Below are 21,498 nucleotides of genomic sequence, written 5' to 3'. Positions count from 1 at the left end.
GCTCTGATGTTCTCATTTAGGAACAAATTACAAGAGATAATAGACCCATCAAAAAATAAATTATACTGATTATATAATGATCAAAACAAAATGATTTAAATGAAGTCATTTAAACCAAGCAGAGAATAAATCAATGCAAGTCGAGGCTCGTTTCAACACAACTAAACCAAGCCGAGACAGAAAGAGAGACAGAACAGTAAAGAAACACTGAACAAACATTTCTACACCTTTAAACACTGTTAATAATGACAGCAAAGCCATTAAATGAACCACAGGGACTAATTAATTAATGATAAGTGAATTAAACTCACAGTATCAAAGCAGCAGAACCAAACACATCAAACAGAAAGCAGCAGAGACAGAGAAATCCACACATCTCATAACAACTTAAAGTGATTTCACTCACGGTATGAAAGCAGCAGGTCCAACACATTCAAACACACCAAACAGTCAGCTGTGCCACACGGCCGTACGGCTGAGCTATAGAACAGCATTTATAGACCTGAGGTAGTTCTTTTACCTCTGCAGGGTTTCTGTAAGGCAGTGGTTCTCAACCTTTTCAGGCCGGGAACCCCCCAAATAATAATATTTTAACTGGGGACCCCCCACAATAATCGTATTTTAACTGGGGCCCCCACCCTGACGAGCACTTACAGTTGACTCAACTGTGTTATTTTTGTACAACAGTTCTATTGTGAAAATAGCAGATCTACATGCTCACAACGCATTGCGTTGCGAGGCATGCAGATGAGATGTGTGAGTATGTAGATCTGCTATTTTCACAATTGCTGCCTCTAATATTTGAAAATTTGGCCAATGTTTAATTTGTCATTTTAGAGGTATTAAAAAGTCCTTAAATTGTCACTTTAGAAATGTCCAGATACCCTCTATACACTTAAACTTTATGTTGGTTTGTTTACTGTTGAGAGAGAAAACAATGCTGCACATTAAGTTAATCATCTGGGGACCCCCCAAAATAATGTGGGGACCCCCTGGGGGTCCCGACCCATAGGTTGAGAACCACTGCTGTTAGGCACACAGTGGTGTGACATGGGGTAGTTATTTACCTCTGCTAGATTCCTGTAAGCTCACAGCTTACAACCACTAATATAGTCTGAACGCGAGAAGTGTGAATGATCTGCCTAAAATGTGAGGTTTTCTGTGTTTTGTTAAACAGAATAACATTCATAAATAATAGTTTGAAGCTTTATAATGAGGACACAACACGCTTGCCTTACAGACTCTAGTCAAGGCATTAAGGTACCTCCCACCTAGACTGATATAAAGTTGAATGAATGGAGATATTGGGGGGTCTCCAGATGTTTCGCTTATATATCATTGGTTAACATGTATTTTCTCATTCAACAGTAAACAGACCAACACACAGTAGCCTATAAGTGTATACAGGGTATCTGCACATTTCTAAAGTGATCATTTAAGGACTTTTAAGATCTTTTTAGTACCTCTGGTCAAACATTGGCCAAATTGTCTAATATTAGAGGCAATAGCAGATCTACATTCTCAAAACACAAGGCGTTGTGAGCATGTAGATCTGCTATTTTCACAATAAAACAGATCGAGTCAAACTAATAAAATTAGTCCCCAGTTGAAATATGATTATTTTGGGGGGTCGTGGACTGAGCAGGTTGAGAACCATTGCTTTAGAGCAACAGCAATAAACCAGACCTCTATTCAGAAACACCCCTACTTAGAAACATCCCTATTCAGAAATACCCCCACTGAGGTTAGGGTTTAGGTTAGGTTTAGGTGACACCTCCATTTAGAATAATGGAAGTCAATCTTCAATAGAGATGTGTAACCAACCAAGCTAACCTACAACCTTTTCACTGTTTTTCCCATATTCTATTTGAGACTATGTTTTGTCAGATTGTTTTGTGGGCCAAACTGCCATCATAGTGCTGAGGGCATTTAGGTGTACAGACCAGGGGGATTTTCACACTCAAACCAGAGGACCACCATTAGGGTTGGGTACCGAAATTCGGTACCGGGACAGAACCGATAAGGACATGACGGTTCCTGGGTACCCAAACATAATATTTACTTTCGGTACCGCTTATCGGTTCCTAGACGCACCAGTAAAAAAAAAAAGACGCGCTATTATCCGTTCATCCGGCTACATTACATTACGTGCACTTCACAGGACAAGCCCTACACGGGCTACACTACGAAGGGCGCACACTCTGAATTGGGAAGCGGCTCTGGTATTCCTCCAACATACATACACACAAGCGCACACACAATCGTGGGACAACTGCGTTGCCACAGTCAACAACAACAGCGATGCTAGCAAAATTAGCAGCCCATCCACCAGTACAGTACAGCTGAGCCCTGCACAGCCACAGAGAGACGTGAGATGGAGTCGAAACATTTATAACAGCGTGGCATTCATCTGAAAGACTGTACGGCAACGGCAACAGTGCTTGCGGACCCCCGTGTGTCTCTCTGGGTTATGGTGCGACTGCGGGCTCAGCTCTCTGTCGCGACTCGCTCGCTCGCTGAGCTGTGTTATTTTGTCAAATCTAAGCTGGCAAATCTAAGACTTCCGGTAGCCGATCTTTTCAGAATAAGATATGAGACTTCCAGGCGGTGGTCAATTTCGTAATGCAATAATACTTCCAGACGGTGGTCGACTTCTTAATCTCTTCAGAATAGTATCGCTGAAGACATTGAAATATGATTTCATTTGTCATAATTCATTAAAACTGTAATTAAACATTCAAATTCAATTAAAAAATTATGTTTTAATTGATTCATTAAAACTGTAAATTAAACATTAAAATTAAATAAAAAAAAAAATGTTTTTGTGTAAAAACCAAACCATTTTGGAACCGAAATAGGAACCGTTTGGAACCGGAACCGATAAGCAGAACCGAAACCGGAACCGGAATCGTAAAAATCCAAACGATACCCAACCCTAACCACCATGCATTTAGCTTGGTTGGCTAGTCCTCCTACAACAGCTCACATAATACATCTGGTTAGCCCTCAATACAAATTCATTACATTATACAAAACATAGCAAAATGACTCAAATACAACAAAATACCAAAACATACCCAGTCAATACAGTATATTCCAGGATCCCTCTGGATACCCAGTACACCTCATGCTTCCAGGTCTGCTACAAACACCCAAATGAGAGGCTTCTGGGCAAACCACTAGGCCTCCAAAATGGCCACCACATATATACACCTTACCCTTAAAGGGCCAGCGCTACAGAACACAGATGCATAGGCTGTCAATGGTTGCTGTTGCAACTCTAGATTCAACATTTGTAAAATATAATATAATTTAATATAATATGTTTACATGTCAATATAAACAACATGAAAAGCCTCAGGCAGCAGCTATAGGTCCACATCACTGATTTAACAGACCATACTGTAGGTTGTCCATACTCAACATCACTGATTTAACAGACTATAGCAGGGGTCTTCAACAGGGGGTCCGGGACCCCTAGGGGGTCCTCAGAGTTACTACAGGGGGTCCTCCAAATCTTCCACTCCTTTTTTATACTAACAACTTGAACCCTAGTGAACATATTCTGAGAACTGTAGCCAAAAATACAGATCTACAAGCTCACATCGCCTCGTGCTGCGAGGCATTTTGAGCTTGCGGACACACCAGTGCGCCGCGCACTGGATTTCCGAACGCACCAAGTGCACCGAATAAACGAACGACAACATGGCACACCAGTGCGTTGAGTGCGCATTTCCGAACGCGCCCCTTGTTTCCAGCTGGCTTGACATTTTGCCACCCGACCTGACCCAAAACGGGCAAAAATCACGCCAAAACCCGAGAAAATGTCATATTATTGAACAGTCACGAGCAGAGCCTCCCAAACCGGCCCAAAACCCGACTAGAATCACACCAAAACCGCACGTGCATGCCTACACCCCCACCCGTTCACTTAGATCAACCAACACAGGGATGCTGACAGAACCCTCGCTAAAAACTCCAGGGCAAAAATCCACTCGTCCGAGACAGTTTGCCCTCCTGGCCCCCAAGTTGTGGAATAAACTCCCTGTCGCACTTAGAACAACGGACTCACTCGCTAGCTTTCGCCGTGGACTGAAGACTCACCTTTTCAGACTCCACCTAAACCCTTAGCACTACTGAAACACTCAATGACCATACATGAAGCTAGTTAAAATGTTTTTTAGGTTTTATTTTTATTTTATTTTTTCTTGACTGATTATATTGTTTCCTAGATAGATATTCACTTGCATTTGTTATATTGCTGTTGATGTACTGACATATTATCTTGTTTATTATTGATGTTTTTATCTGCTTATTGTAAGTTGCTTTGGATTAAAAGCGTCTCCTAAATGCCTAAACTGTAAGAGAGTTGGCTTAGAGCGCCGATTAGACGCGCTGCGGCCCTGATTATCCTGATTATTATAAAGGTATCTATCTATCTATCTATCTATCTACCTATCTATCTATCCTATGGTTTGGTCTCCTTCAGAAAGAGTTAGAGTTAACCTGTTCTGTTCTTAATAGCCTCATGTCTGTTTTGTATCGCTGGGCCAAAGATCTTGTCAAATAACCTCTAAAAGAATATCTTGTAAATATTCAAGCATGAATGTGTACTTATCATTGTAAATAAATAAAGATATGTTACGTTTCCACTTTCTCACATAAGACATATCCTTATATGGTCATATAAGGACACATCACTTGATTTGTGGTTGGAATTATTAATCACAATTAACTTCACACTTTATTACATCAACTGTATTTATTATCAACTGAGACACAGAATATATGTGTGTGTGTGTGTGTGTGTGTGTGTGTGTGTGTGTGTGTGTGCGCGCGTGTGTGAATCAACAAAGAAACAACGTATCAAAACATCACAAAGTTGGCATGACATCACCGTCAAGTAAAAAAAAACTGTGTGTGCGTGCGTGCGTGCGTGCGTGCGTGCGTGCGCGTGTGCGTGTGTTTAAGTAGGTTTGGTCAACAGCTGTGTAGAAAAGTCGTAAAGATCTTTGTTGACTTTCTTCAGAGTTCGAACTTCTTCCTCCAACTCTGACACTCTGACCTGAGTGTTCTCTCCCTCTCCATACACACCCTGGGCGAGAGAGAGGGAGAGATAGAGAGAAAGAGATAGAGATAGAGAGAGAGGGAGAGAGAGAAAGAAAGAGATAGAGAGAAAGAGAGAGAAAGAGATAGAGATAGATAGAGAGAGAGAGAAAGAAAGAGAGAGAGAGAGAGAGAGAGAGAGAGAGAGAGAGAGAGAGGGAGAGGGAGAGGGAGAGAGGGAGAGAGAGAGAGAGAGAGAGAGAGAGATTGAATAACTTATTAGTAATAAATGTAAACCGAGGTCAGACATTAAAACAAAACAATCCTGCTGATCATCATGTCTGTCTGTCCGTCCGTCAAGCCTCATGTCACACTCCATTATATGGCCAAGACATCTCCATATATGGAGCTGGTCAATACCTCTACATCTGACATCAAAATATCTTTATTCTCCCAAGGGAGGAAATCAGTCCCCCAGAGGCAGCACAGCAGTATAAGGAAGAAGTTACAGAGAAGTATGAAACACGTACTGTAACAGCCAAAGCTACATATAACCCATATAATACACTACTGTAATGAAGCTACATATAACCCATATAATATCACTACTGTAATGAAGCTACATATAACCCATATAATACACTACTGTAATGAAGCTACATATAACCCATATAATATCACTACTGTAATGAAGCTACATATAACCCATACACTACTGTAACTCTCCTTACCTCAATGATCAAACATGAAGCTACATATAACCCATATAATACACTACTGTAATGAAGCTACATATAACCCATATAATAACACTACATGATCACAATGATCACACATGAAGCTAGATAGCATTTTTAGGTTTTAGAAACTTTTTTTTACTGATTAGGTGCGTGGTCTACCTATGTTATTGTTTTCTAGATTGATATTCCTATGCATTTGTTGTATTGCTTTTGATGTTCTGACTTATTATCTTGCTTATTATAGTGATTTTTTATCTGCTTATTGTAAGTTGTTTTGGATTAAAAGCGTCTGCTAAATGCCTAAATTGTAAATTGTATGCGTTTAAGTCCCAGAAAAGTACAGTCACTTTGATTGGCAGTTCTGCCAAATGCTCACCCCAAAACATGATTTATGAGACTGTGATGGTTTGTGTGGGACAACCAAGGCATGGATGAGTTTGTAATGACAGCCAGTACAAATAAATCACTTCTGACCACAACAAATAGTGTAAAAGTGATAGGCTTATAGGCTCCACTCTATGCTATGAGAGCTGCTGGGTTCTGCTGGGGAAACTGGACAACAAGGGTATTTCTGCCAAATAGACCCCATGGATCTATCGATCTATTGGGATCAATATAAGTAGGACAATTATATGCTATTATAATATATCATGTAATAATATGTATAAGTAGGACAATTATATGCTATTATAATATATCATGTATGTATATCATTATATGTTATATAATTATATGCTTTTATAATATATCATGTAATAATATGTTATATTCTCACCTTGTTGTTAACAGCACTCATCAGAGAGTACAGCCTGTCAGCTTTATCCAGGAAGGCAGGAGGTTGTTCCTACACACACACACACACACACACACACACACACACACACACACACACACACACACACACACACGCGCGCGCGCACACACACAGACGCGCGCACACACACACACACACACACACACACACACACACACACACACACACACACACACACACACACACACACACACACACACACACACACACACACACACACACAGATATGCTATTATTGACTAAATGCATTGTGGTCCTCTGGAGTGAGTGTAAATGGCATTATAACAACTGAAATCAATAATATATCAGTATTCCGGTATTAACCTGCGGGCCGCATTAAGTGAAGGTGGGGGCCGGGCCGCCAGTTGCCCATGTATGATATAGATATAGTTATATCATCTACAGATGATACAGGAGTATATGTTCATATATATCAGACCTGGGCATTGTGCGGCCCGGGGGCCGTATGCTGATGACTATAACAGATGTTAGGTGTATATAGTACAGTATATACAGTATTTACCTGTGTATTGAGAGCATATAGATATAGTGCAGATGATACAGGACTATATGTTACAGATGTTAGGTGTATATAGTACAGTATATACAGTATTTACCTGTGTATTGAGAGCATATAGATATAGTTATATGCAGATGATACAGGACTATATGTTACAGATGTTATGTTAGGTGTATACAGATATGGTTGCCATGGTTACCTGTGTATTCAGAGCCAGTCTCAGGTTCAGGACCCCCGCCTCCCCCCCCAGCCCCTCCCCCTGCTGGGAGGAGATCAGGTGACGACTGAACCGAGGGAGAGACACGATTGGACGGCTGTCTGATGATGTCATCATGTTAGCTGGACAGGGCATGATGACAGCGTTGGTGACTGGACCTGAGAAATATGATGTCATTAAAATATAATATATTAATATGTAATATGATGTTATTAACTCATTGACTGGCCCGAGTTTCCAGAGTTATTGCCAGACCCATGAAATGGGTAGGCCTACATAAGCAAATGTCGGTCTGTCCGGGTTTTCTATATAAAGGGTATATATGATGATGACATGATGATGACATGCCTACAAAAGGCATGATGTCATAAATGATGATGACAGACAGGGGGTCTGGCACAACCAGGTTGACCTGGTCTAGTTACAGTAGTCCCAGGCTGCCACAGCCCGAGTTTCCCGAGTTGGAAGCCATTTTGAAAAAAAAAAAAAAATATATATATATATATATATATATATATAAATATTAAAAAAATTCTAAAAATGCCTTAAATGTATTAGGCATGATCGCAATTGGGAAATTGCATGTTTAGCCCCATAACAAACATCTTTCAAAATGTCAAAAATGGCTGTTTTGTCTGACTTTGAAGGCTTGTATCTCACCTAGAAGTTTGCGGCCCGAAGTCTAGAGTTCAGGCCGCTGCGGCCCTCACCGCCATGTTGCGGCAGTGTGGTGTGTGTAATGGCCAAATGTTTTTTTTTTAGAAAAAAAAGTTTTTTGAGAAAAAAAAAGTTTTTTGAGAAAAAAAAACGTTTTTGAGAAAAAAAAACGTTTTTGAGAAAAAAAAAATTTGAGAAAAAAAATTTAGAAAAAAAAAAATTTTTGAGAAAAAAAAATTTTTGAGAAAAAAAAATTTTTGAAAAAAAAAAATTAGAAAAAAAAAAGTTTTGAAAAAAAAAATGGTGATGCGATGACGTGGTGTATACGGATGTTACTGCGATTGAGGTGTAAGAGAAAAGTGGAAAGTTGTGAGCTAACTATTAGCTATTTTTGTGTGTGTTCTGGCTACGCCCCCCTCGGTTGAAATTGGATCCGCCGGTCCCATAGCTGGGAATACGAGCCAATGGACGGCGGTCACCGGTCACCATGGCAACGGGGGGCCAATGATAGAGTTAGGGCGGTATTCCGTGAGTTCTACCGACCTACTACCGACCTACATCTGATCTATCTATGAGTTGAGGTGGATGTGAAGTGGGCGTGAATGGGCTTGGAAGTGGGATGCGGCTCTTAGAGGAATGTAAGTATAGATGAATGCCTGAACGGATTTCCAAGCGGATTTTTTTGTTTGAAAGCTGTTAAAAAGTACTACACATATGGTGCATATAATGGTGCATGGGCGTGCACGATCCGTGCACTACAAATTGATCCGTGCACTAGAAATTTAGGAACGTGGCATCCTGGTACTTGGCGGCCATCTTGAAAAGGGCATTCAATGAGTTAAAATAAAATATATTAATATTTAATATGATGTTATTAACACATCTGGTGCCAACCCCGAGTTTCCCGAGTTTGTATTGGTACCACCCCTGTGCCAACCCCGAGTTTCCCGAGTTTAGGCCGTTTTTGATTTTTTTTCAAAAATGTTCTTTTTTTTGGACCTCCAGAAATGTATTAGGCATGATCGCGTTTGCGAAATTGCATGTTTAACCCCCATACCAACCCATTCTTTCAAACATGGCAGCTAGGGATGTTCCTAGCGACTAATTTCACTGACGTGTACACGACAATTTTGTAAACGAATATTCGACTATTCGAAAATTAATTGTGATTTTTTTTTATTGTAATTTCACACAGAAAATAGCCAAAACTGAGCACTTCGATCTATTAGGGCAAACCTCGTTTGAAAAAAGTATCAAGAGTATATAAAAGCCTTTTAAAATGTTATATAATATTGAAATCTTGCTCAAATTAACACTTACGTTGCTATGATTTTTTCTCTTCAATTTCCCACGTTGCCATGGTTACCATAGACTTCCATGTAATTCACCGTTTGTCAGCCTTCTGATTGGTCCCCGAGACTCCCTGACTGGCCAACCAGAAAAATACATTCACTTTTTGCAAGCGGGGGTGGAGTTCTGCAGTCGGAGAAAGTGGCAGCCGTCTTTCACCGGCTGTCCGCACTGCGGAGCATGGCCAGGCCGCTCGCGACCATAGCGTTTGCGATCATTGTAATGAATAAGCTTCAACAGACTAGTTCACATGGACCTTATCAATGGTCTAACTTGTTACGTTTGGGTACATATATTTTAAATGGGCAGAATTACGAAAAGCCAGCCTATTATGTGAGGAGAACAGATTATAGTTCTCCTCTTCCTACCCAAGATGCAATGCGCGATTTCTATTCTCTCTCTGATCCAGAGGATTAAACTAATTAAAACATATATTTTCGGGGGGAAATTACTGTTTTGCTATGTAATTACTGTACCCTTTTCTTCCCTTTTTATTAATATCACGTAGATGTGTTTTTTTTGGTACTTTATATAGCTGTAATGAGGCTATGAAGGGAAAAAAAATCCCATCCACTTCCACTATAAAAGAATCTGCAATAGTGATTCTGTCCCACTGGGATTAAACAAATTAAAACATATATTTTCGGGGAAACCCCCTGTTTTGCAATGTAACTACTGTACCTTTGTCTTCCCTTTTTATTAATATCACCTAGATGTTTTTCCTTTGGTACTTTAAATTGCAATAATGAGGCTATGAAAAAAAAAATCCCATTCACTGCCACTATAAAAACAATCTGCCCAGGGTTAATGTCCCATCATAGTAACAGGGCAGAATGGGGCGGGATTTGCAAAAGCCTGAATTGCGCAATTGTGTAAAAAGTGCACGCCCATGCCTAGATGATGCACCACGTGTGTAGATGCTGTTCACAGCTTTCAAACAAAAAAATCCGCTTGGAAATCAGTTCAGGCATTCATGATTTATGGGCCATTATGTTTTCTTCAGATGTAAACAAACATGGCTGCCATGTTTGAAAGAATGGGTTGGTATGGGGGTTAAACATGCAATTTCGCGATCGCGATCATGCCTAATACATTTCTGGAGGTCCAAAAAAAAAAACGTCCCAAACTCGGGAAACTCGGGGTTGGCACAGCATTGGTACCAATACAAACTCGGGAAACTCGGGTTTGGCACCAGATGTGTTAATCAATTACGTCATTGAGTGAATCTAGGTCAGATCAATAATTAGCGCATCAGTCTCAGCTTGGTCGCTACAACAGCTGATGTCTGTCTGACTGGAGTCGCTAACTGAGCAACAGCTCTGTTCTCTTCAAAGTTAGCTACATAATGGTATTCCATTCTCAGCCAGTGTATTATTAAGTTTTCTCCTTGGCTTGTCTTCACCTTAAAATATGGATTAATTCATGGACCGGATCACAGATGCAGCGTGCAGGCTATCCTACTCGAGGTAACGAGTGATTCACATCCAGTATCTTTAAGATACACGTCGCTTAATTGCCATTAATTTACTTGCGCAGCGGACAGCCTCGTCAGCCTGCATGTCCCACAAAGGACATACCTTTGTGGGAGGTGTGTTTTTTTTGGACCTCCAGAAATGTATTAGGCATGATCGCGATCGCGAAATTGCATGTTTAACCCCCATACCAACCCATTCTTTCAAACATGGCAGCCATGTTTGTTTACATCTGAAGAAAACATAATGGCCCATAAATCATGAATGCCTGAACTGATTTCCAAGCGGATTTTTTTGTACCTTATAAGGACATACCTTTGTGGGAGGAGCATCGGAGGGTCTGTTTGCTCAGGACGTCCCACAGCCGCAGGGTTTCGTCATGTGACCCTGAGAGGAGGAGCGTCCCGTCCAGAGAGACTGAGAGACATGTGACCATGTTCCTACACACACACACACACACGCACACGCACACACACACACACACACACACAGTGAGGTTAGGTTATCATGTAAAGTATCAACCCTGAAGGTCTACTGATAATGATGTCACAGCTTAACCCTGCAAGGCCCAGCGTTGCTTTTTGGCAAAGTTTTTTAAATCCTTTTTAAAAAAAAATTATAATTAGTTTTCCTGTTCTTTTTTCACATTAACATCATCATTAAATCCTATTGTTTAGTATTACAATGCCATTGGCCACGATATTTGCATATAAATACCCCCCACAGAGACTGACATTCACACCTCCCAGAGAAGTTGAAATTCCAGCGTCTGGACGAACAACATCTCACTTTTTAACTGAAGCTATTCCTCACTAAAACATAAGTAAAATGCCTGTAATATTTTTTTTCGTGATCTTTAGGGTTAGGGTTGTCTTGTACATATTTTATTATTGTGAAAAATATCCCCAAAATGCAAATTAGAACATGATTTATGATTTATGATTTATGGCTATAAAACCTTACAAAAACATTATTTTTTTAAAATGACATGTTCCTGTGATTAGGACTCCTACAACACCATCTGATTCTTTTTAATTGTTTTGGGCCAGTAGAAATTAATTCGGGTCTTGCAGGGTTAAGAAGCCCATTAGCAGTTTGGGAGGAAAAAACGGTGAGGTCTTCAAACTGCCAAAACTATAAAATGATACATTATTGCGACCGTAGGTCGCATTTACTACCAAAACCTCCACCGGCTGTCTGTGAGTGAGTCAGTCCGTCCGTCACACTTTTGCCCTGCTCATATCTCCACAACCGTTGCCCCCATCCATGCCAAATTTTGCACACACACTCCTTCACTGCCAAAATACAACCTCCAAGGACCCCCGGAGCCCCAGGGACCCCCAGGTCCCTGGGGGACCCCCAGATGTAAAAAATGACCAAATGTGCTCACACGTCACACGTCACACTTTTTCCCTGCTTATATCTCCGCACCCGTTGACCCGATCCATGCCAGATTTTACACACACACTCCTTGCCTGCCAAACTACAACCTCCAAGGACCCCCGGAGCCCCAGGGACCCCCAGGTCCCTGGGGGACCCCCAGATGTAAAAAATGACCAAATGTGCAAAAATGACCAAATGACCACCCCAACGGGGCTGCTCACGGGGAATTCCCGGGGACCACCGACTCCTGGTGCTCCAGAATGGATGCAAAAGTGGTGGCGCCCCCAGTGGAGGACCCCCTGCCACTGCAGCGCACATAAAATGCCGTAACTCGGGCTAGGAGCGTCCGGGAGAGCCGGGGCCGGTACCTATTCGTCCGCCAAGGCAACGCGGAGACCCCACCCCTCATTTCTCACATGGCCCTATTCTAGCGCCACCTTCAGGCCAATTTTTAAAACACATTTTTGGACACTGCTCCTACAGTTTTTGCCCTAAAATCACGAATATCACTACACAGCATGTCTACACTCATGTCATCAACATGGATCAGGAAGATTTTGGAAAAACAAATTTTAGCCCTATTTGTGGAGATAAGCCACCTACGGTCGCTTATCTCCCGATTAGGGAGTCTTACTGGTATTATAAAAAACATGATATCAAATAAAATATGGATCAATATGGGGGGCATTTCTCAGGAGTGGGAGGGGCTGGGAGTCATTGTACATCCTCTACTGGCCACCAGGGGGCGCTACTCTACCTGTGTCCTTTGAACACCTGGTTTCCATCGTTGTCCGACTGGAAGCTTTTCTCACGACTCAAACTCTGAATAAAGATAAACACAATGAACAATTATAAACAATAACAATGATATATATATATATATATATATATATATATATATACCATATAATATATATTATATATAACACAATGAACAATTATAAACAATAACAATGATATATATATATATATATATATATATATATATATATATATATATATATACACCATATATTATATATAACACAATGAACAATTATAAACAAGGCTAACATCCTCCATTTATAATATTTTTAATAAAAACAAGTTATGACTTAATGCCTTTTAAAAACAAATGGGAGACAGACTTAGGATGTGTGTATGACCCTATAGATGTGTGTATGACCCTATAGGATGTGTGTATGACCCTATAGATGTGTGTATGACCCTATAGATGTGTGTATGACCCTATAGATGTGTGTATGACCCTATAGATGTGTGTATGACCCTATAGATGTGTGTATGACCCTATAGATGTGTGTATGACCCTATAGGATGTGTGTATGACCCTATAGATGTGTGTATGACCCTATAGATGTGTGTATGACCCTATAGGATGTGTGTATGACCCTATAGATGTGTGTATGACCCTATAGGATGTGTGTATGACCCTATAGATGTGTGTATGACCCTATAGATGTGTGTATGACCCTATAGGATGTGTGTATGACCCTATAGATGTGTGTATGACCCTATAGATTGGCAAAATATTTTGGAAAGATCACAAACGGTTCTGATTTCTACAAAACACAGACAGATGCAATTTAATATCTTCCATAGAACTTACTTTACCCCGCTCAGGTTACACAGGATTGATGTGAACATTTCTGCTTTATGTCAAAGATGTAAAACAAACGAAGGCAGTCTCATACACATGCTGTGGAACTGCCCTTGTCTGGTAGATTACTGGAAGTTGGTCATATCCACCGTCTCAAAGGTAGTGAATCGTCATATACCACATGATCCAAGAATATGGATACTGGGTGACGTTACTCTTTTTAATCTAAATTTTATAAAAAAATACTTTGTCTCGCTTGCAAGCACAGCTGCAAAGAAAATCATTCTAGTTAATTGGAAGTCGGAGAACGCACCCTCACAGAGACACTGGATAAATGAGCTTTCTTCTTATTGCACACCAGAAAAGATTCTGTACAATGTCAGAAGAAAACCTGAATTATTTCAAAAGATTTGGCAGGATTTTTTGGACTGCCCACTATATCCCCTACAGGTTGACTTCAGTGTTTTCAGATGGAAAAGTATAATGTCTTGATATAGAGTAAGAGTGTAGTGGTGGGCCATTCGGGGAAAGGGGTGGGGGGTGGGTTCGGGAGGATTGGGTTTTTTCTGTCTTTTATTGTTATCTTTTCTGTCTTTTATCTTGTCTTTTACTTTTTTTACTGTCTTGTTCTAAAAAAAAAAAAGAGTGATACATTTTTGATGGTATTTGTATAATGATTGATATTTGTTAATAAACACATCTTAAAAAAAAAAAAAAAATGATACATGACATAGAAATAAACAATAAACAATTATAACAGCATTAAGGGGATTGCACACGGTACGCTGTCACCGCCTGCTAGTAATTCATTTTCAATGAGAGGCGGGCGGCTATTTCGTCCGCGCAGCGAAGTTTAGAGGCGGCGAGGCGAGCGGGCGCAGTCCCGTGAAAATCCCCGCGAGCGTGCTCGTTTGTGCATGCGTACGCGGGCGGTGAGAGATGGATTGTGTTCATCTTTGTGAAATACCGCGCAGCGTTTACTCAAAGAGCGAGTGTGTTAGTGTATCACCGCGGTGCGGTCCTCGCAGATCCAAGCGGGAGCCCCGGCGGCAACCGCTGTCCGTCTGTAGAGCGCCTTAGAAGGACCAGATATATCATAGTCCTAAGATACCAGATACGATACCAGATATATCACAGTCCTCTGTGAGAGATATAATAATAACAATAATAACAATAATAATAAAGTTACCTGACTCGCCAGCGCCACCTGGAAGATGTTTCCGTCACTTCCTCCACAGAACAGGAAGTACTCACAGGGGTCAAGGGTCACTGACATTATGCCCACATCAAAGAGAACAGACAGGATCATGTGACCTGAAGACACCTCCCACAACTACACACACACACACACACACACACACACACACACACACACACACACACACACACACAGACAATCGTTTACTGAAAATACACACTTCCCACAACCACACACACACACGTGGCCTGAAGACACCTCACACAACTACACACACATAGACACCCATTAAGTAAAATACACACCTAACCCTCCCATAACTACAAATTAATAAGTTATTTGCACTGTAATTAAAGATGGGGTGCCATGATCCCCCCCCCCCTATAAAACATGATTATCAGCTATTATGATTATGATTATACTAGGAGGAAGATTTTTTTCCAAAAAAGTGTACAGAAAGAGTTAAAATTATGTTTTTATGTGGCCACACCCCCAGTTCATTAAGTATACGTGGTTGTCATGGTGGGTGGTGACCCAGCTGAAGTTAGCCACACCCACAGTGTTGGGTGAATGGTAATTAGGGGAGGGGTTGATTCTATGATGTAATAAGTATGTGTGTTTTTGGACCGGCACGTTTGACCCCACAAGGTGGCAGCCTCCAGGAAGAAACCCCAAATAGAAAAGATACATAATTGCTCATAACAACCACACCAGGGGGTCTAATGAAGTACTGTCAACCTCCTAGACACATGAAAACCAGAAAAAGTACAAAACCATGGATATGTCTTAACTTAAAGGGCCTACACCATGCTTTTAAAACTATATTTTTTGTATAAATATATGCTCAAAATTGAGTCTTAGACAGGTTTTAACCCTCAACAAACACTCTGACCATTCTTTTTGTTTGTTCTAGCTCTACTATAATGAGGCTCTCCAGCTGCAATACCAAAACGGCCTCTGTTTGCTCAGGGGCGCATCTAGTGGGGTTTTTCCACCCCTCCCCCCGTCCCTCCTCTTCACTCCTCCCCGGACCCCACGTTGACAACAAATAATGTTAATATTGGGCCAATACAATACAATATACTCTGATTATAGCCTACTGTAGGCCTATGTTGTATGTTATAGGCCTACTGTCAAATGACACAGGGCGACCGTTGCTAGACCAGACATTACAGAAAGTTAATCTACATTAGACAATCAACCCCACCTGCATCGTATTTATGTATAAAAAAAAAAGGAAAAAAAAAAAATGTTTTGAAAAAAAATGTTTGAGGAAAAAAAAGAAGTTTTTTGAAAAAAAAAGTTTTGAAAAAAAAGTTTTTGAAAAAAAAGTTTTTTGAAAAAAGTTTAAAAAGTTTTTGAAAAGTTTTTTGAAAAAAGAAAATGTTTTGAAAAAAAAAAACATTTTGAAAAAATTTCTTTTTGAAAACTTTTTTTGACTGAAAACATTTTTTTGAAAAGAAATGTTTGAGAAAAAAAAGAAGTTTTTTGAAAAGTTTTTTGAAAAAATTTTTTTGAAAAAAAAGTTTTGAAAAAAAAAGTTTTTGAAAAAAAGTTTTGAAAAAAAAAGTTTTTTGAAAAAAAAAGTTTTTTGAAAAAAAAAAGTTTTTTGAAAAAAAAAAGTTTTTTGAAAAAAAGTTTTTTGAAAAAAAAATGTTTTGAAAAAAAAAATTGAAAAAAAAGTTTTTTGATTTTTTTTTTTTAACTCTGAAAAAAAAACGGGAATCCGTGTGACGTCACACGGATCAACTCTCAGAACAGCACTGTTCTGAGAACCCGTGGAAAGCTTTTCATCTCTGTCTTCCCAAAACCAGAGAAAGACACAATGGTCAGAAATAGGACTTAGTGAGGATAGAAGGTGCCAGTGGGACCCCAAAAAAAGGTTTTAAAATAGAAAGAGTGAAAATTCATGGTGTAGGTCCTTTAAGCCTTTCCAAGCCACGGGGAGCCCCTTAATGTTAAAACCGTAGTATATCGCACATCCCAGCAAGGAGTCTCAGCCGCGCCGTACTTTCCCGGACTTTGTCATTAAAACCGGAATAAATGATTTTGATCCGAAAATCGGCGATCGTCTAACCTTCCCTAGTCACCGCTCGTCCATCGGTGGCTCGTGGCTGCTCTGACATGAACAGAAGTGACTCTCATGGCGTTTCCTTCTTCAGCCTTCCTTCCTCCCACCCACTTGTTGTTTGGACGTTAGCACTAGCAGAGCTGGAGTGCTAGGTGTTAGGCTATCCAAAGTGGACACATCGACTGTTCAGTCACTTCCTGGACTATATGCATGGATCGTTATGCGCGCGGATCGCGCACGCGAAACGCACGGGGAGATCGATGCTCGGCCATCAGATATACAAGCTCACAACGGAGATATGTGTGAGTGATATGTGTGAGTGTGTATTATAGTATTGTATGTTTATACGTATATTTTTACAGTGAAATGTATTTGACTATGATACCCCAGGGGTGGGGCCCGACAAGCCTTGTGCTTCTCCCTAACCCGTTTCGGACACTTGGACAATGGACACAAAAAAGGGGGGTGGAAAAAAGAAAACTCAAAATGAAAAGAATTACGCTGTTCTATTTGAATACACTCTTATTGTTTATTGTTTCTATGTCCGAAATAAAACTAAACTGAACTGAACTGAAGATCGAGAAAATCACAGTGAGCTAATGACCCTGGGGGAAAAAAAAAAGAAAAAACAACAGCGCTGTCCAAGAAGGAGGGGCGGCGGGCTCATGTTTATAAACATAATATTATGTCTCAGATCACAATACAATAATAGAAATTTCACAGCTAATCTACCAACCACCATTCTATTTTGGCTGGCAAACTGTTAACTCATTTAATGCCACCCTTTCACCACTAGAGGGGGCCCAGTGTGCCACAGACAATCCCATAGAGATATGCTGGTATATGCAGAAGCCCTGCAGCCATGACTTGCCTAAACACTTTCCTTTGTGCATGTACAGGAAGAGGATGAAGTTAGCTTGAAGTTAGCTATTGGCTACCAAGCATTTTAAAAGCCTTATTTTCGTCAACTTAGCCATGATTAAACCTTGCACACCTCATGCATGGGAAAAAAACAGAGAAGAATGAGCTCTAAAAAATCCAATGCAATCCTGGATTGCATTGTTGTGGGTTTGTGCAGTTTGTTCACAGCTTTCAAACAAAAAAATCCGATTGGAAATCCGTTCAGGCATTCTTGAGATAATAGCCATTATGTTTTACACTGTTGTGAGCTTGGAGGTCTGCTACCTGAGTTGTATGGGGGTTGTATGGGGGTTAAACATGCAAAATCGCGATTGAAATCATGTTCACTAGTTTTGATGGGGTCCAAAAAAAAAAATTTCAAAAAAAAATTTTCAAAATTTTTTTTTTTTTTTTTTTTTTTGAATCACGTGTATATACGTGATTGGCACTGTGGGATGCGCTAATATATCACGTGTATACACGTGATTGGCACAGAATGAGTTAAGAGGCAGTGCCATAGTTTTGTACTTTTCTGGTTTTCATGTGTCTAGGAGGTTGACAGTACTTCATTAGACCCACTGGTGTGGTTGTTATGAGCAATTATGTATTGCCTTTCTATTTGGGTTTTAGCTGTAGGCTGCCACCTTGTGGGGTCAAACGTGCCGGTCCAAAAACACACATACTTATTACATCATAGAATCAACCCCTCCCCTAATTACCATTCACCCAACACTGTGGGTGTGGCTAACTTCAGCTGGGTCACCACCCACCATGACAACCAGGCATACTTAACACATCTAGTGCCTCTTAATCTGAAGGTTGCTTGGTGCCTCGGCGCCACGCAGTTTCCTCCATAGGCCGCCGCTATTATTTTGAAGGGCTGGAAGGGGGTTGTTTTTGTTTTTTTGGATTATCACTTGACGGCAACGATTACGTCATCTAGTCACATGACAGTGTGGGACAAGAAGAGGAAAGATGGCTGCGCCCTGCCTTGTGCCTTGTTTACATTTAGATCTGCTGCAAAATGTCTCAAAATGGCTATTTTGTTTAAATGAAGTTTCTTTATGGGCCTCTCCATTGACTTAACATTGAGGAGCTTCACTTCGCGTGCACGCCCAACGTGCGTTGTAAACAAATCGCCGACATTACCGATGCGGGCGGGACCGGAGCGACGTACAGTAAGTAATCATATCTTTACTGTATATACAGTAAGATTCACAGTCCTCACCGTCAACGGCGCCATGGTATTAACCCTTTCAATGACGGTGAGGACTGTCAACGGCGGCGAAAAAGTTAATGAACTGGGGGTGTACATAAAAACATAAAAACATAATTTTAACTCTTTCTGTACACTTTTATTGAAAAGATCTTCCTCCTGGTAGAATCATATTCATAATCATAATGGCTGATAATCATGTTTTAGAGGGGGAAAAATCATGGCACCGCCTCTTTAACAGTCTGGTCCATATATGGATATGTCCATATATGGAGATGTCTTACCTTAACAGTCTGGTCCAATGAGGACGTGGCCACTCTGGCCTGGGTTCCCATCATGGATATGTCCATATATGGAGATGTCTTACCTTAACAGTCTGGTCCAATGAGGACGTGGCTACTCTGGCCTGGGTTCCCATCATGGATATGTCCATATATGGAGATGTCTTACCTTAACAGTCTGGTCCATATATGGATATGTCCATATATGGAGATGTCTTACCTTAACAGTCTGGTCCAATGAGGACGTGGCTACTCTGGCCTGGGTTCCCATCATGCCACAGTGCAGGTCTGTGATTGGCAGAGAGTGACGAGACAGGATGTGACGAGGCTCCAATGAGTGGTTGTCACACTGTACCACACTGTAACACACAACGTAACAAACACCCATTATACAATATACACAACACTGTACCACACTGTAACACACAACGTAACAAACACCCATTATACAATATACACAACACTGTACCACACTGTAACACACAACGTAACAAACACCCATTATACAATATACACAACACTGTACCACACTGTACCACACTGTAACACACAACGTAACAAACACCCATGTTACAATATACACAACACTGAACCACACTGTAACACAATGTAACACACTGTAATAAACACCCATGTTACAATGTACACAACATGTACACAACACTGTACCACACTGTAACACAATGTAACACACTGTAATAAACACCCATGTTACAATGTACACAACAATGTACCACACTGTAACACACTGTAATAAACACCCATGTTACAATGTACACAACATGTACACAACACTGTAACACACTGTAATAAACACCCATGTTACAATGTACACAACACTGTACCACACTGTAACACACTGTAATAAACACCCATGTTACAATGTACACAACATATACACAACACTGTAACACACTGTACCACACTGTAACACAATGCAATAAACACCCATGTTACAATGTACACACATTAATTACCTGTATAGATTCCATATCAGATTAATATAGTTTATATTAAATATAATAAAGTTAATATTAATTAATTACCTGTATAAATTCCATATCAGATTAATACATTTAATATTAATTAATTACCTGTATAAATTCCATATCAGATTAATAAAGTAGTATTAATTAATTACCTGTATAGATTCCATATCAGATTAATATAGTTTATATTAAATATAATAAAGTTAATATTAATTAATTACCTGTATAAATTCCATATCAGATTAATACATTTAATATTAATTAATTACCTGTATAAATTCCATATCAGATTAATAAAGTAGTATTAATTAATTACCTGTATAGATTCCATTATATCAGATTAATATAGTTTATATTAAATATAATAAAGTTAATATTAATTAATTACCTGTATAAATTCCATATCAGGGCCACGTTGTCTTTTCCTCCAGAAACAAAATGGCTGCTGTCATCAGTGAACTTTATGACGGTGAGGTCCTGATAGTGTCTGGACAGGATGGCTAGTAGACTGCCTGAACACACCTGTACATAGAGCACATAGACACTCTGTTATAGAGATACACAACCTATCTACACACTGAGGATGGCTAGTAGACTGCCTGATGAGACCTGCAGCACATAGACACTCTGTTATAGAACCACAACCTATCTATCTATTATTATCTATCTATTATCTACTCTATGATCTACTCTATTATCTATCTATAGCTATCTATCTATTATCTACTCTATTATCTATCTATAGCTATCTATCTATTATCTACTCTATTATCTATCTATAGCCATCTATCCTAACCCTAACTTTATAACACTGAGGTCCTGATAGTGTCTGGAGAGGATGGCTAGCAGACTGCCTGATGAAACCTGCAGCACATAGACACTCTGTTATAGAGATACACAACCTATCTACACACTGAGGATGGCTAGGAGACTGCCTGAAGAGACCTGCACAATGACACATAAACACTCTGTTATAGAGATACACAACACATCTACACACTGAGGATGGCTAGGAGACTGCCTGAAGAAACCTACACAATGACACAT

At 40.1% G+C, this 21,498-nt stretch overlaps 1 protein-coding gene across 1 annotated transcript in view; it reads right to left on the bottom strand.

Annotated features, from left to right (window-relative positions):
- Positions 1-4,783: 4,783 nt before the first annotated feature.
- wdr18 (WD repeat domain 18) overlaps positions 4,784-21,498 on the bottom strand; it is a gene marked incomplete at its 5' end in the record, with an annotated part of 30,906 nt that continues 14,191 nt past the window's right edge. Inside the window, 8 exons of the mRNA XM_080735700.1 lie at positions 4,784-5,095; positions 6,562-6,630; positions 7,320-7,495; positions 11,132-11,256; positions 12,957-13,021; positions 14,986-15,129; positions 19,683-19,821; positions 20,840-20,973. Of these exons, the coding sequence (XP_080591826.1) occupies positions 4,967-5,095; positions 6,562-6,630; positions 7,320-7,495; positions 11,132-11,256; positions 12,957-13,021; positions 14,986-15,129; positions 19,683-19,821; positions 20,840-20,973 (981 nt within the window). The 3' untranslated portion in view covers positions 4,784-4,966. The remainder of the gene's footprint in view (positions 5,096-6,561; positions 6,631-7,319; positions 7,496-11,131; positions 11,257-12,956; positions 13,022-14,985; positions 15,130-19,682; positions 19,822-20,839; positions 20,974-21,498) is intronic.

Source organism: Nannobrachium achirus, assembly GCF_963921795.1.
Source record: "Nannobrachium achirus genome assembly, chromosome: 1".
Lineage (NCBI taxonomy): Eukaryota > Metazoa > Chordata > Actinopteri > Myctophiformes > Myctophidae > Nannobrachium > Nannobrachium achirus.
This window is presented reverse-complemented; position numbering and strand designations above follow the sequence as displayed.